General features: G+C 38.4%; 1 protein-coding gene across 4 annotated transcripts in view; it reads right to left on the bottom strand.

Annotated features, from left to right (window-relative positions):
- FAF1 (Fas associated factor 1) overlaps positions 1-17,095 on the bottom strand; it is a 573,725-nt gene that overhangs the window by 163,446 nt on the left and 393,184 nt on the right. For all 4 annotated transcript variants that reach the window (XM_071217456.1, XM_004476483.5, XM_071217457.1 and 1 more), the window contains one exon: positions 10,297-10,392. In XM_071217456.1, the coding sequence (XP_071073557.1) occupies positions 10,297-10,392 (96 nt within the window). The remainder of the gene's footprint in view (positions 1-10,296; positions 10,393-17,095) is intronic.

Here is a 17,095-nt window from a genome sequence, read left to right as displayed (position 1 = left end):
CATCAGTAGTCCACTTAGTCCTTCTCTTATCTCCTTTAAGAATCCATCACCTACCACAAGGTCTTGAAGATATTTTCCAGTAATTTCTTCTAGAAGTTTTATGGTTCTTCCTTTTATTTTTAGTGTTTTGATCCACTTTGAGTTATTTTTTGGATAAGGTATGAAACAGGGGCCCTCTTTTCCTTCTTTCAGCTATGGATGTCCAATTTTTTCAGCACCTTTTGTTGAATGGATTGTTCTGCCCGAGCTGTGTGTGTTTGACGGGCTAGTCAAAAATCACTTGACCATACCGGTGAGGGTCTGTTTCTGAACCATAAATCTGGTTCCATTGGTCTATTGTGTCTGTCTTTAGGCCAGAAACATACTGTTTTTACCACTATAGGTAGGTACTATGATTTAAAGTCTGGAGATGAGGGTTCACTTTTCCTTTTTATGATGTTTCTGGCTATTCAGGACTCCTTACCCTTCCAAATAAATTTAATGATTGTGTTTTCAATTTTTTCTTTAATGCTGGTGGAATTTTTATCAGGATTGCATTAAATCTGTATATCAATTTGTATAGAATTGACATCTAATTGATATTTAGTCTTCCAATCCATGAGCATGGAATGTTCTTCCAGTTATTTAGGGCTTTTTGATTTGTTTTAACATTGAGTTGCAGTTTTCTGAATACAAGTGCTTTACATCATTGGTTAAGTTTATTCCTATTTGAGTTTTATCTGTCATATTTTATTTTCACCACTCTTTTGACACTTTTAGTTATTTTTATTGATATAATCTTCATTTCCGGACTCTCTTCCAGGCCCCTCTCTCCTGTCTTTTCTTTTCAGGCTCTAGCACACCCTTTAGTATTTCCTGAAATTCTGATCTCTTGCTTAGAAATTCTCTCAGTTTCTGTTTGTCTGTGAATATTCTAATTTTGCCCTCATTTTTAGAAGACAGTCTTGCTGGATATAAGATTCTTGGCTAGAAGATTTTCTGTTGTAGTATCTTAAATACATAGGAACACTGTCTTCTTGCCTCCATGGTTTCTGATGAGAAATCAGCCCTTAATCTTATTGGATATCCCTTATATGTTATGCATTGCTTTTCTCTTGCTGCTCTCAGAATTCTCCCCTTGTCTTTGGCCTTTGACATTCTGATGAGTATGTGTCTCAGAGTTGGTCTATTCAGGTTTATTCGGAATATGTTGTGCTTCTTGGACGTAGATATCCATGTCCTTCAAGAGGGTTGGGAAATTTTCTACCATTATTTCTTCAAATAGTCCTTCTGCTCCTTTTTCTTTCTCTTTTCCTTCTGGGACACCCATGACATATGTTTGTATGCCTTTTGCTGTCACTTAGTTCCCTGAGACCTTGTTCAATTTTTTTCCATTCTTTCCTTCATCTGTTCTTTTGTATGTTCACTTTCAGAGGCCATTTCTTCAAGCTCACCAATCCTTTCTTCTGCCTCCTCAAATTTGCTATGATATGATTCCAATGTTTTTTTAAATTTCATTGATTGCACCTCTCATTCCTGTAAGATTCTGCTATTTTTCTATGTATGCTTTCAAATTCTTCTTTGTGCTCATCCAGTGTCTTCTTAATATCCTTAACTTCTTTAGCCATCTCACTGAATTTATTAAGGAGATTTGTTTGAACATCTATGATTAGTTGTCTCAACTCCTTTATGTCACCTGGAGGTGTATCTTGTTCCTTTAACTGGGCCATAGCTTCCTATTTCTTGGTGTGGATTGTAATTTTTTTGTTGGTGTCTTCACATCTGGCTTACTGGAGTACTTTTTCTGGGTGCAGTTTTTCTCTTTAGTTTAGGGCTTCCTATCGTTTCTCCCTTGCTGGTTGTGCAGTAGGAGCCAAGCTGCCCTCATTGCACCAGGGACCAATGAAGCTTCTTCCAATTTTCTGCTTTGCCAGGGGTAGGGAAAGAGTCACAGCTATGTGGAATAGTCCACATTTGCCCAGAGTGACTGATGAAGCTTCACATCCCTTTTTCCCCACCTGGGGCAGGGATGGAGCTGCAGGCGTGGGCAGCAATCTATGCAGTGCGGGTACAAAATGACAGTAGTTGCCCTGGTAGACTTCTGATTTTCAGTCTATGCCAGCCCAAGTTCCCTGCAGCTACCTGCATAGGCTGGTGCAGGGCTCCTCAGCCTCCTCCCTGCCAGAGGTGGGGCTGAAGCCTAGGCTAAGTCTGCAGGCTGATCTGTGTAAAAGAAACTGTTTCCTGCTGACACTGAGAGCTTCGGTCAGCCAGGGTTCCCCATAGGCTGGGGGTGGAGTCAGAATGGCAGCTACTGGCCTCTGTCTGACTTGGGCTGGTTCATACCCTCTGTTCCCGGGGTTATCTCTTAGCCAGCCAAGTCTACCAATCAGTAGCCAAAATCAGCAGCCAACCATCTCCCTCTCCCGTTTCTGGGAAATGGAGCTTCCAATTCCCATCACAGAACAGCTACTGGGGGCAGCTCGTGCCACCAGAGTAGGTCAATCAGTGGCCTCCATGGCTTGGCCGGCAATTTCCTAGAGAGGTTGGTGCAGGTCCCCACAGCTTCCTCCCTGCTGGAGATGGCACTGGGGCCTAGGCTAGAGCTGCAATATGACCTGGATTGGAAGAAGCTGGTCCCCACCAGCACTGGGATTTTCAGTCTGCCCCGCTTCCCCTCGTGCCAGGCATGGAGTCAAGATGGCAGCTCCCACCCTTTTTCTGACCTGGATAGGCTCAAACCTTAGCTGTTCTTGGAGTCATACTGTAACCCACTGAATTTCCTCATCATAGCTGAAATTGATGCCCAACCATCTCTTCCTCCCCCATTTTGGGGAAGTGGAGGTTTCAATTTCAGCCTTGGAACAGATCCCACGGCGGCTTGTGCCTCCAGTGGAGGATGGGCACCAGCCTCCGTGGCGTAGAGTGCTCTACTTATGAGTCTTCTCTGCAGACGGGCAGTCTCCTCCTTGCACTCCTTCAAGGACGTTGCAGAATGCTCTTTTGGTCTCCTTTAGCCCCCAAAAAGATGCTAAAGCTAGCTTGAGAGAGTTCTGGGTATTTGCTAACTGCCCTGAGGCAGGAGCTGACTCTAGGAGCTCCTTACCCCACCACCATCTTGCTGATTTTCCGATCCCCTTTTATTTTAATAAGAACTTAACTCATAGTGTTTTTAATTTTATATATGTGCCTCTATAACCCATATTCATTTTGACATCAAAAGTATGGAATCCACAAATCTCTTAAGATCCCAGAAAGCGAAATCCTACAACCACATCTTCAAAGGGAGGTAACCAAAAAGCCTATTTTGTTGAAAAAAGTATATTTCAAATATGAATTATTGAAGTATCTGCAAGAATGAGCTACTTAATTATGTATAAGGAACTCCCAATCTCTTCACATTTTCTTATCAGCCACCTAACAGGTTAGGAAAAGCTTTTTCTAAAAATGAGATAAACAATCTTTTTTCCATTAATGTTTGCTGATGAGAATAATCTCTTGGTTCAGTCATGGCTGTCCTAAAATTCTTTGAATTCAGGTAAGTTATTTATTCATATTTTAAAAACAACTAAAATAATCTGTGATTCTATTTTGGTTGTTTATTCTATTCATTTATTCTCTTTATGATTTCACAAACATTTATGAATCCCTACTAAGTGCCACACTGCCAGGATGTACATGAAAGATAAAATCTGTGCCCTTGATATATTCCATATATAACAGATAATTAAAATATTGAGTGTTATGACAGATAAATTCAGAGAAGAGCAGATAATTAAAATATTGAGTGTTATGAGAGATAAATTCAGAGAGGAGCATCTACCTCACTGGGGGTAGGAAGATCAGGAAAAAGTTCCTGGAGAAGATGATAACTAAACTGCTTGAGAAAAAAATTGAGACTTCAAAATTGACATTAAGGCAAGTTTATAATTTGAAGCAGATGTTTTTTCAGTAAAATTCTTCCAGCAACTACCATAATCCAGGCACCAAGTTAACAGCTAGGAATATAAGATAAAACATGGGCCCAGTCTTGAAAAAATTCCTGTTCTAAAAGGGAGACATGTTTAGTTGTAAATGTGTCTTATTCACTGTGACAAGAGATACAATCGAAACATAAGTAAATACTATTGGAGAATAAAGGAGAGTGTTTAGTTCCTCTAGGACTAGTGAGTAAGATTGTGCAAGCCTTCACACAGATGCTAACATTTAACCTATATCCTGCAAGAAGATAATCACTGTGGTGAAGTATGTGTATGGGAAGATGGGAATGGAGGAAGTTGGACTATAGGCAAAAATCCACACAAAAACAAAAACCCAAGAGCAAGGAACTGATTCTTTAAGATCCCTTAAAGAATACTTAAAGAATAGAGAAAAGTAGACTGAATAATCAGCTCTATGTTTGGGTAAGGAGTGTGGACTGGCAGTAAGTGCGAAAGGGTTTGATGGAACTAGATTTTGGTAGCCCTTAAATTGGCATGCTAAGGTATTTGGATTTGACTCTGATGGTAATAGAGAAATCATTAAAGATTTTAGTGTTAAGGAAACAACTCTGATGGCTGTGTGTGTATGTGTATGGGGTATGCATGTGAGTCTGAGGTGGAATGGGAGGGTAAGATAGATTAAACTTGAAGACATGAGAAAGGGAGACCTATTTCAAAGTTCTAACTGAGAGTAGCTGAGCTTCTAGACTATACCTTGAGCAACAGCAGTGGGAAGGGACTGAAGGGGACAGACCTCAAATATACTGCAGTAGAACTGACAGGAATTTGTGATCAATTAGACTTAGGTATGAAGAAAATGGAAGAGTTAAAGATGACACCAAGGCTTCTAGTCTGGGCAACTGACTGGGTAGAGAAGGTCAAGTCTCGTGAGAAAGCATATTGAGGCCAGTTCTCAGATATAATAAATTTGAGGTAGCTGTAGGACATTCAGGTAAAAATATTCAGTAGGTAGCTGAAAAAAATCTCCTCAGAAAGTCAGGATATTAGTATAGAAAAGATTTAGATTTGTAAGTAACCAGGATACAGAGTATAGTTAAGTTATAGGAGAGAATAAGACCACTCTTGTTAAAAAAAAAAAAAAAGAGGGAGAAGAATGTTAAGGATAAGATTTATGAAAAATGGTAAAGGAAGCAAGCAGAAGAGATGGAGAGATGGTTGTCAGAGATAAGAAAGTGAATTGAGAGAAAGAATCAAAGAAGCAAGGTCTGAGAAAATTATGAGAATGGGGGTTGGGTGGGTCAATAGAGACAAAACTATAAATGGATCCAGTAGAATAAAGGATTAAGGAAAAGGCAGTTCAAAAGAACTGAACTGATAGTCAAACAATCTGTGGTTGAATATATTGCCATTTTCTATGTGACCTTGGGCAAGTGCCGTCCCACTAACTGTAAAAGAAGATTAATATTGACCCATGAAGGTGGCTGTGAAAATAAAGGAAATCATTAATGTCAATTTTAGTCACAGAGAAGGAAGAAGCCAAGCTGTAGTGAGTTTACTGAATAGAAGATGAAGTAGAGTCATTCAGTATAAATTGCTCTTCTAAGAAGCTTGACTGTGGGGAAAAAAAAAAGAAGGGCAAAAACTTGAAAAAGGAGTGAGGCTTGAAGGAATATTTTTTTAAGGATGAGAAGATCTGAAAAAATGTTTTTAGGATGAGGAGAAAGAACCAACAGGGAGAAGACAAAAATGCAAAAAAGAAGGAATACATATGGGAGCAGTGTTGTGGGAGAGGTTAATGAGGAGAGAATCAAGGTAATGGGCAGAATATGAACTCTAACAGCAAAAAACCTTCCCAACTGACAGGTTACAGTAAATTTGATGCTGACATGAAAAATACTTTTTGAATAGTAAAATAGAAAAGGTTCATAAAAAGTTTGATGTATCAGGTCAGTTGGAACAGTTTCAAAGAATAACAGGTCTTTTTAGTGACTGGAATAAACAGTTTTTGGCCTGGGCCACTGATGATCATTAATAGTGGTGAGAAGGGTTTGGGGGGAACATGGTAAATTCAGTTTTGTACATAGTGAATTTAAGGTGGGACATTCAGATGGAGATGTTCAGGAGCAACAGGATTCCTATTTAGCTTGTCTACCTTTTCTCAACAAGTTTTAAAATTCAAAATAAAGACATTTTGCAATTATTCCCATTCAATTTCATTTTGTTAGCTACAAACCCTTTATGGTAATACTTTTGCTTTGTTCACAGCCATATTCCCAGCACCTAGTCCAGTACCTGGAGTATAGTAGGCATACAATTAAAATTTATTGAATACTGAATCTTCTCTGTCATTCAAAGCATCAATCTTCTCTTCTCTCATCTTCCACATTTATCAGCTAGCCAGCCTATTGATTTTTCCTCCAAAATATTTCTGAATCCAAGCCCTTCTCTCTTTCTACCAGTAATGATTTAGTTCAGGATTTCATTACCTCTTGCCTATATTAGTAAAATAGACTCCTACCTGATTTCTCTGTCTCTAGTCTTATTTTCCTTTAACCTACTCTCTGTACAACAGCCAGAGTGCATTCTGTAAAACGTATATTTTGAGGAAAAAAAAAATCACTCCCTGCTTAAAAGCCTTCTGTGGTTCCCCAGAATTCAAGTTTTCTGCATGACATATAAGACATATTCACCTTCACCTCATCTTTTATCTCTCTTTGCCGCCCACTTTATTTTGTACTAACGTCAAGCTGCCCTTCTCTCTCCCAGTATGCTATATCAGGTCATACTGTTTCTTCTGAATGGAATGTCATTCCCATGTTTCTCTATTTGACTGACTATGGTTCATTCTTTATAATTCAATTTGGAAAGAATTTACTCTAATCTTCCTCCCCGCCCCCCCATTCTTCAACAAATATTTATTCAGTGGCTGGTATGTGCTAGGCTCCATGCTAAGTGACAGGGATACAGAGGTAAAGCAGACAAGGCTTTTGCCTTTACACATTCTCGAAGGTTACATACTCTATATCTGTGTTCCCCTAGCATCCCGTGCTTGTCTCAACTTTCTTATTAATCTTATAACAAAAAATTATCAGTTTATATTTCATCTGTCCAGCACAGAGTGAGCATTCAATAAATGTTTTCTTAAGTGAAGTTATAAACAAAATAGTTTTAACATTAACTACATTTGAAATTATTTTTTGGTCTTTGTTTTTTTTGGTAGGTAGAGAAGATTCAGTATTTGTTTTTTTCTGGTAGGTAGAGAAGATTCAGTATTCAATAAATTTTAATTGTATACCTACTATACTCCTACTATCATCCTCCTTCATGATAATCAGGAAATTCTCAAGAAGCAGGGTTCATGGGGTCCCTACAATGTCCCACCCAGACTGCTGAGTGAAGGAGAGATAAGAACACAATTAGGTCCCGGAGATAAAGGAAGATTATTAAAAGGGGGCTCAAGAACAAGGGGAAAATGGAAAGTTAGAGAAGACTGGAATTTCCATAGAGAGTTTGTAGGGTCAGGAGGAGGATATAAGAAACAAAATTCCCCCAACTAAAGGCCACCTAACTATAATCCATAATTTCCAAACCTGAATTTAACACTGTTCTCAAACATCTCCTGTCTAACTCAAGGTTTGAAATAGTCAGTAACAAAATGGCAACAGTCTTGAAAAATATGAAGTAATGTAGAAGGGTTAGAACCAGAAGAAAGAAATAGAATTACAGGGTGGAAGTCACAAGAACACAGATTTTAGTTTTATATAAGGAAAATCTCAACAGATTTGCCCAACAATGTAACTGGTTGCCCCATGAGGTACAGAACCCTCTGTCACTGGACATTAAAACACAATATTTTGAGAGGGTTCTTAAAAAAAAAAAGTCACAACTTCTTCCCGATTTCTTACTAGCCCCCTAGAAGAGGTAGTATTTACACTTAGCCAGGGAAGGAAAAATAACGGACTCATTCCAAATAATCACATTTTAAGTTAGTTCTAAAGCTATGGCCTAGCCCTAATTACCCTTCTATAATTAACCTAAAATATGTGCTAGTCTTTCAAACACTGCTCCTGACAGTATAGCACTGATTTTTTTTTCTTCTGAAGATATCACCCAAATAATATGTATAATGGTGAGGATAAGAGAAGGAAATAAAATGAAGTAAAAGGGGTAACTGTCACCTATCAGAGTATAGAATAATTAAGATTTTGGGTGGAGCTAGTTTGTCACCTTTTAATGTTAGTGGATTTATCCATTAAAGAATTGAAGCATGACCTACTTTAACCATTAAAAATATACTCAAACAGTAGAAGGAAATATTTCAATAAATAATTTCTAGTAATTGTGCCAAGCAGTGAAATTCAATATCATTTTTCTTTCATGAGGATTAGTGAGATAAAGTGCTAGAAAAATGCTGCAGGCTTTTTAAAAGAAATTAACATTTTTAAAGGCCCAAGAAAATGGTACTGGAGTATTTGTAGCAGGGGAAAAAGCATTCCTTTGTGGATTTCTAAAAAATGTTGAAAACTGGAGAGGTAAATTAACATTCTCATACAGAACTTCACTCATGCAGCTCTACTTCTCTTTCACACACTTAAGTGACATAAACATTTATGACAAACAAATTCAGAGGATGGCAGCTTCTATGAGTGTCCAAAATAAGTAGTCAATTTAAAAGAAAAACAACCACCAGATTTTATACAGAATGTAAATGGAAAAAGGTTTTACTGGACTAGCCAAAACTTTTGAATACTTGGATAATGCTCTATCCTTAAAAACACTAGCATAAATTCTTTTTCTGTACTATGTGTCACCTCAGTTGCATGCACTTTCTTTTTTTAAAGGAGGTACTGGGGATTGAACCTGGGTCCTTGTACATGAGAAGCAGGTGCTCAACCACTGAGCTATATCCACTCCCCAATAAGAGTTGGTTTTTTCATTTGTTTGTTTTTGTTTTGTTTTTAGGAGGTACCGGGGATCGAACCCGGGACCTCATTCATGGGAAGCAGGTGTTCAACCACTTCAGCTATATCTGCTCCCCTGCTGGATACACTTTTTAAATTATGGTGATGACTTTTCCTAGCACATAGTACAAACTCAATAAATACGTCTTCAATGAAGACGTATTTATTGACTGTAACATCCATGCTCTTTTCTCACTCCCTTATAACCAAGATCAAAGTTGGATATGAAAGTGCTATTTGTAGCCATGGAACAGAATTGTTCAGGACCAAAAAAAAAGATACACATAGACACATAACATACATAAGTTCAATTTTATCGGCCCCTTCTTTATGTTTCTACAGTGCCCTGTGTGCACTGGTATCACTGCATTCATTACATTTTGCTACATGATTAGTTTACTAATCTATATCACCCTTACTTGATTCCGAGTATCTTGATATAGGTACAGTGTTATTTATCTTTGACTCAAAGAAAGTGCTCTAACATGATGTTAAAGGGTCTCCAGGATCAGTCCTAATAAATGTACTCAAATACATAGTCAGCTGTGGGAGGAAGGGCGCCCGGCTTGCCACAGTAGCAAACAGTGCGGCAAGAAGTGACACCGCCTCTGCCCACTGGGCCTAGATAAGGTGACTACGCCTGACTAGGCCTTTGCTGCTAGCGGCTGGCCGGCACCGCCCTCCCCCTTTCTATCTCCCGCCTAGCCCAACATCCGGCCAGCTCTCACTCCCCCTTTCCCCTCCCCTATTCCAAACCTCTCAGCCAGCCCTCTGCCTAGCAACCGCTTACAATCACCTATCAGAAAGCAGTACCCGCCCGCACCTATCAAATCCCTCCACGCAGTCCCTAACCCTATAAAGCTGTGTCCCCTTCCGCAATAAATCAGACTTGTGCCATCAGCCTGTCTCCGCGACTCCTTCCTGGGTCGTGCGCCCTCCACGCCTTCGGAGCCCCCGAGGGAAGCCTCAGCGGCCGTACGAGGCTTTCTTCCCCACGCCAGGGACCCCTCTCATCCCACAACGGGACCCCGCTCGTCCCGCAACAGGGACCCCGCTCGTCCCACAACGGGACCCCACTCGTCCTGCAACAGGGACCCCGCTCGTCCCATAACAGGGACCCCGTTTCGTCCCTCAGTCAGCAATGAAGAAAATCCTTTTGTTAACTTGACAGTTCTAAGTAAAAATCATTTCAACCAATCCTCCTGAATTCTAACTGCTGAAACATGAAATGAACAGAAGAAGGACCACATTAGTGATAAGCTCACATGGAGAGTTTCTGCCTTTAAGAATTTACTGACTTTATTCACACTGTATTTACTTTATTCATTGCTGTGGCAGATAAAAAAGAATAGGAAGTAAGCAGGTGGGTGGAGAATAGGTCTCTTGTTTAATGAAAAGCTGGCAAACGGGCTTACCTCCTCGGACTGCTCCCGGGTCTGTGCAGGTGAAGATCTTCTTCCCACTGTAAGTCGATGGCAGGGATAAGAAAGCCCTGATTCAGCAAGACACAGCTGAAAAAAGAGGAATCCAATGTTTGTAAACAAAATGAGGCCATGTTTCACAAAATGATTTTGCTTTTCAGAAATTTTACATTATTTCTGAAGCTAGATTAGAAAACTTACTCAGGCAGTCTAGGCATTAGATTACTAGGAAGGCTTTGAAAATTGTGAAATTCTTCCATATAAGATATGTTACAGTAACCAAGGCTAATTTTCATTAGACAATACACTGGAGGTCCAGGAAACTGTAATGAGCTTAAAATAAAGCAAATTATGTATATTCCTTTTTCTAGTGCTTGTCTGTTACTTTTCTGATTAGTAGAATAATACCTGCATTTCCTAATTCCCAGAGTAGTATTCTCTAAATCCTTTGTAGCATCTTAAGAGAGTGCTTGCTGAAGGTTTGTTTTTTTTTAATTTCAGCATTTGGTAACAATTTCATTTCTGCTTTAATTACTTCTAATCCACAATTCAGAACATCATTAAAGATTCTGAAACTATAATTCATGTAAAACACAAAGTACTGTACCTGGCACACAGACATTTAGTTTATTGTTTTTATTACCTCTATGATCTAAAACACTATCCAAAGAATCTGCCTAGTTTGGTTAAAACAATTAAGGTAACCCATATTTACTTCTATTGAGGTTTACAGTGAGTCAAATATTAAATAATGATCTTAAGGTTTAAATTAGCTTTGGGCAAACATAAATATGAGTGAAGTTTGTGTTTCATAAATATCAATGGATTTCTTCTCAAGACACAGGACCTAATTCATACAAGATACATTTAAAATTTTTACATATTTTGGAATTAGTATACTTTATAAAGAAAGCATAAAATAAAGGTGTAATTAAAAAAATAACTTTGTCTAATAGAAACAACATTACATGCCATTTTCTTAATAATAATTCTAGGTAATTTTATAACAGCATCACAATGCTTGCTGAATGTGGTCCATTTTGCACCAGGCATTTTATTCTTCCATTAGTTTGAGAGATGTTATTTTTATTTCATGTCACTTTTATCTATATAAAAAAGTTAAGACAACATTAAATTGCCAAGAGAGGACTTTTTCTTTGGTATACATTAAATGACACATACATATTTAATATAACAATAATGTAAAGTTTCTTTTATTGTTAGGAATAATATAGGGTATCCACTAGCACACTGAAAATATACAGTGGGAAGTGGACTTGGCCCAATGGATACGGCATCTGCCTACCACATGGGAGGTCCGTGGTTCAAACCCCAGGCCTCCTTGACCCGTGTGGAGCTGGCCCATGCACAGTGCTGATGCACGCAAGGAATACCGTGCCACGCAGGGGTGTCCCCCGTGTAGGGGAGCCCCACGCACAAGGAGTGCACTTTGCAAGGAGAGCCGCCCAGCGTGAAAGAAAGTGCAATTTGCCCAAGAATGGCACCACATGCACGGAGAGCTGACACAAAATGATGCAACAAAAAGAAACCAAGATTCCCAGTGCCGCTGATAAGGATAGAAAACGTCACAGAAAAGCACGCAGCGAATGGACACAGAGAGCAGACAACTGGGGGGGGGGGGGGGGAGAGAAATAAATAAAATAAATAAATCCTAAAAAAATAAAATAAAAAAAAGAAAATACATAGTGATAACTTTCAAGTATATGTGAATTAATTTTTGTGAAGAAACCCAAATATCTGTAGATCCATGGAGACTAGCCCAAGACACAACAGTGGGTTAGTCATAACATGTATACAATCAGCCTATCTGAAGACAAATAAATACTGGAATGGAAATGCAAATTTCACATAAATATCCAGGTATTTCCAATAATGTGAAGTATGTGCTATAATACATCTGATTAAAAAAACATGTGATTGGTTATTGTTATTTTTTCTTTAGTCTGGTTAGAGGATTTTGTTTATTTTTCCATCCAGGTGTTTCAGAATTGTACTGCACAAACCTAGAAGACTTGACTAATAAAAAAACAAAAAGCCCCAACACCCTACCAATTATGTCATTTTCTTCCCAATCATTTTGGTCAATATAATTGTCACAATTAGTTCAATTTATTTCACTTCAATACAAACCAACCCATAGTTAATTAAGTTGGATAAGAAGAATAGGCTAAATTTTAATCAAGTTAGCTTCACAGTGTTTTCATTTGAAATATAACAAAATTCTCTGGTAATGAAATAGTAATGGTGGGAAATATTACTGACAATATTAAGCAGTATAGGATAATGGAAAGCAACCTGGACCAGCAGTCAGAAGAACTTGATTCAACTGCTGTCTCCTGATCTTGGAAAAGTCATTCTCTTTTTCAGGTCAGAATTTCCTCATTTATTAATTGAAGTGAGTAATCTCTGTCCTGACTACCTCACCGGGCTTTTGAAAGGGTTAAATGTAATAAGGTAAGTATAAGCCAGTTTTGAAACTGTACTGCAATTGCCAGAAATGCTGTTATCATTCCAATGATCATCATTTTTAGGGTCAGATAAAACACAGTGATTAACTTCTATTATGACTACCTGTGAATTCAGCCCAGGTATAAGTAACTGGGAAGAACATATTTTAGGAGGAGCTGAGGAAATACATACTACTATAAAAAGTACACGGTAATACAATGAACTTGTCTAGCTACTACTAATTCTTGAAGAAAAGAGGCCAGTTGCCAGCACTTTCCTCTTCGTTTACAACTGACCAAGCAGGCCTCTGGGTCACTCCATTCAGATCCTACTAATTACAAAGTGCTGAAGAAATTAAAGGGTCACGACCTTCTGAGTTACTATGTGCCCAGCATTGCTTAAATGGAAGACACAGTGCTTGTTCTAAGGTAACATATATACTAGCTGGGAAAACAAGAGATGCATAGAAGAACAGATACAGAAAAATGGGGTTACATCTCCACTGGACAGTCTCTGGGAGACTGGGCTGGGGACTCCTTGGAAGGGACAATAGTTACTTAGAGAGTCATTTAAAAAAGATAGGGATAAAGTAAACTTTTGGTTGGGACCCATAACCTAAACTCACATAAGGAATAAGAAGTCAGAGGGCTGAGGTTCAAGTCTAGCTGAATCACTCAATAGCCCAATGACTACAGGTAAAATCACTTAGAATTTCTGTACCTCAGTTTTCTTACTGAGTAATCCAATTTGTCCTTAGTTTACAAAATAGGGTAAAATCCAATCTGTTCTGTCTCCCTTACAGAGCTGTTGTGAAGATTCAATGAGACAATGTGTGTGTATGAGTCTGAATGGTTATGCAATTGTAATTGTTTATACTACTGTAATTAGGGTGTTCATTTTGCAGGAAATTAGAGAAATGAAAAGATTAGAGCTACGGATTTGCTTGACTTTATAGTTGAAGGGTGCTATCTTTTAAAAACAGATTTATATACATTGTATTAAGGTACTTAATTAACTAATACATAAGGGTAATCTTTCAGTCACAAAATTGCTTTACCAACTACAGGTAAGGACTGTGACCCATTTAAAAAATCCTATTTCATGGTTTTACTCAATTTATTTCTGACCACTGATTATAATTTTTTTAATTTTCCTTGCTCTCAGACCCAGAGATTCAAAATAGGTTAAAAAATCCTAAGCAAATTTAAGTCAATATTCCTGTATTTATTAAATTCCAACCTTTAATAAATGCTACACATCTGGGGATATCAGTTTCTGGATGTCTAAGGATGGGGAGAAGTTGGAGGGAAGAGTGGAATTTTCCTGCTTAAATCTCACAGGCTAACTGATCCTACAAAAGCAAACTCCTATGCCATTCAAAAACATGACTCATTATAGTTTGAATCCTGAAAGGATGACTGTTAACATCAGAGTTTAAGTTGGGGGTAACATAATGAGACAGCTGAAAGGAACAACAGCTCCTTCTCTGTACTTTCATAGTACTGTATTTGCACCTCTCCTTTAATACTCATACTACAATTATTTTGTACATGTCTTATTTCCTCCTATCTCCTTGGGGTCAGGGACTGGATCCTTGTATCCCTAACATTTCTTCTATTAATAGTATGTGACCCAGACTCTTGTACAAAAGGAGAGCTCAATAAATATTTGCTGACTAGGGGTAAAAAGGACTTTTAGAGTGTCTAACCATGATAGCCTAGGACATGCTGCTTTGTGTGAGAAATTATTGTGACTTAATCCTGACCTGATAGAGTTATCCTCTCTCTTGGATGAAAGTGTGTTATATCAAATTGCTGAGATTCCCATCTAACTCCAGGATAAACTAGCTATAAAGGGGGGTAGTCATTTATTCCTGCCTCTGTATTAATATGTATCCATCAATGCATTAGTCAACAGGCTAAGATCTAGTATCACAGGTAAAAGAGTATTCAGGTGCAGGTCCTGCCCCAAGCAAGATGGTGGAGTGAGAAAGTCCAGGACTCTATGCCCACACAGAAGTTTTGAAAAACTAGCAAAAATTAGCAGAGGCATCTTTTTCAAGGTCCAGAAAACAGTTAAAAGATTGCAGTAATAGGGTGAGCACTGAAACAAGAAAAAGGCAATTTAAAAAAGACAGGATTTCATGTTACTCTGGTCGGCTACTCCCCACCCCCTCAAGGGTTCAGTATGTACTCCCAGTGCGGGTCCCTGGTCCAAGTTCTGGAGGGAGAAGAATATACTCCCAGAACATTACTGGGAGCAGGTATGTCTGGCCCAGTCTGTCAGGTGGTAGCCTGAAGGACTGGACCAGCACACTCTACAACCTGCGTGCTAAAGGCAGCTCACAAAGCTCTCCTACAAAATGCTGTGGGAGAGCAATAAAGTTGTGGCAGCCTGGGGCAAAGGACTGCAGGCTGTGGGACATGTAGTTCAGTGCCTGGGAATATGAGGAAATGCTGTTTCCTAGGAAGAAGCGACACTCATATCCAAGTAGACAGGGCTGTATGCAGATACCCAAGACAAGACACATGTGTTGGAAGGACTGGGAAAGAGCCTATGCTTTTGCCTAAGCTATTCTTCAAACAAATTATATGACTAAGCTCTGAAGGAAGGCATTTGCACAAGCCAATATGCAAACACTGGAAAAAGTGTTTTCTTTTATAGCTGCTTTAAAAAATTAAAAAAAAAATTTTTTTGGTTAGTTCCTGGCATTCAAGAAAATTTCATAACACTAGCTGGATACAATCGTAAGGGACAGATGCCACAAAGTCTAAATTCCAGTAATAACAAATCAAAATATCAAAATGTCTAGGTTTCAACTAAAGATTGTAAAACGTGCAAAAAACAGAAAGTAATGGGTTATGAAAATAAAAAGATTAAAGCATTGCAAACCATCAAGAAGGAAGACCAGAACTGGGACAAAACAGATTAAGGCTTTTAAAAAAAGGTTCTAAATATGCTCAAAGAGTTAAAGGAAAAGATGGAAAAGAACCAAAGGACATTAGGAAAAAGTGATAGAGGACCACAAAGCCAATATCAATAAAGAGCTAAAAATGATGAAAAGAAACAGAGCCGAAGATCATTCTAACAGAAATTTAAAAATTCTTTAGTACTGAAAGCAAGAAACTGCCAATGAAGAATTCTATACTGGCAAAACTGTCTTTCAAAATTGAGGGAAAGATTAAGATATTCCCAGATAAACAAAAGCTGGGGGAGTTTCTCACCACTAGGCCAGCCTTACAAGGAATGCTAAAGGGAGTTCTGCAAGTTGGTAGGGACACAACAACACTAGACAATTGAAGTTTCGTGGAAAAAGGTAATGCTCTCATACAGATAACTATGATATTTTTGGTTTATAACTTCACTTTTTCCTTCCATAGGATATAAATGGCAAATGCATAAAAAGTAAAGATAAATCCATGGTTTGGGACTCATAATGTATAATTATGTAATTGGTGACAACTACATAAAGATAGGAGGGTACTGAGAGGAAGATAGTTTGATTACACTGTTGATATTACATTGGCATCAAACCAAATGAGACAGTTAAAGATACAGGATACTAAATTCAATACCAATGGTAACTACAAAGAAAATATCAGAGAATATGCAAATTTATAAAGAAAGAAAGGAAAGTACGGGTTACCAGGATGAAAGTCAAGCGAGGCAGAGATAGGGAATTAAAGCATAATCGGTATAGGGTTTCTGTTTGGGTGAAGGGAAAGTTCTAGTAATGCATGGTTGTGAGGTGCCACAACATTGTGATGTGATTAATTCCACTGAATGGTATAAATGAACTTGCTAACCACATTTAAGGTGATTTCAAAAGTGAATATCTGATGATGGATAAATAAAATGTGGTATATACATACAATGGAATACTACTCAGCTTTAAGAACGAATACACTACAAACACATGTGATAACATGGATGAATCTTGAGAACCTTATGTTGAGTGAAGCAACCCAGGTATTGAAGGATGAATACTACATGACCTCAATGATATTAAATAAGTAAACCAAGCTGCCTCAGAGAGCTAGAGACCGGATGATAGGCTTAAAGGAATTTGGGGGGTAGAGGAAGGATGCAAGCTGACACCTACATGGGTGAAATCTATGATAAGCTGGAGGTAAGTATTTGTACAAGGAAGGGATAAAATGGGGGCATAGGGATACCTTTGGGTGGGGTTTGGCGAGGGGGGCTAGGGATGGGAGGATGAGTAAAATTGCCCAAGAAATTGGGGTGAGGGTGGGAGAACATATGAATATAGGAGACTGTCAGGTATTAGGTTGAGAATATAATGTTGAGAAAACTTTTTCAAAAA

Source organism: Dasypus novemcinctus, chromosome 9 (assembly GCF_030445035.2).
Source record: "Dasypus novemcinctus isolate mDasNov1 chromosome 9, mDasNov1.1.hap2, whole genome shotgun sequence".
NCBI lineage: Eukaryota > Metazoa > Chordata > Mammalia > Cingulata > Dasypodidae > Dasypus > Dasypus novemcinctus.
The sequence above is the reverse complement of the archived record's forward strand: the minus strand, read 5'-3'. Positions and strand labels throughout refer to the sequence as shown.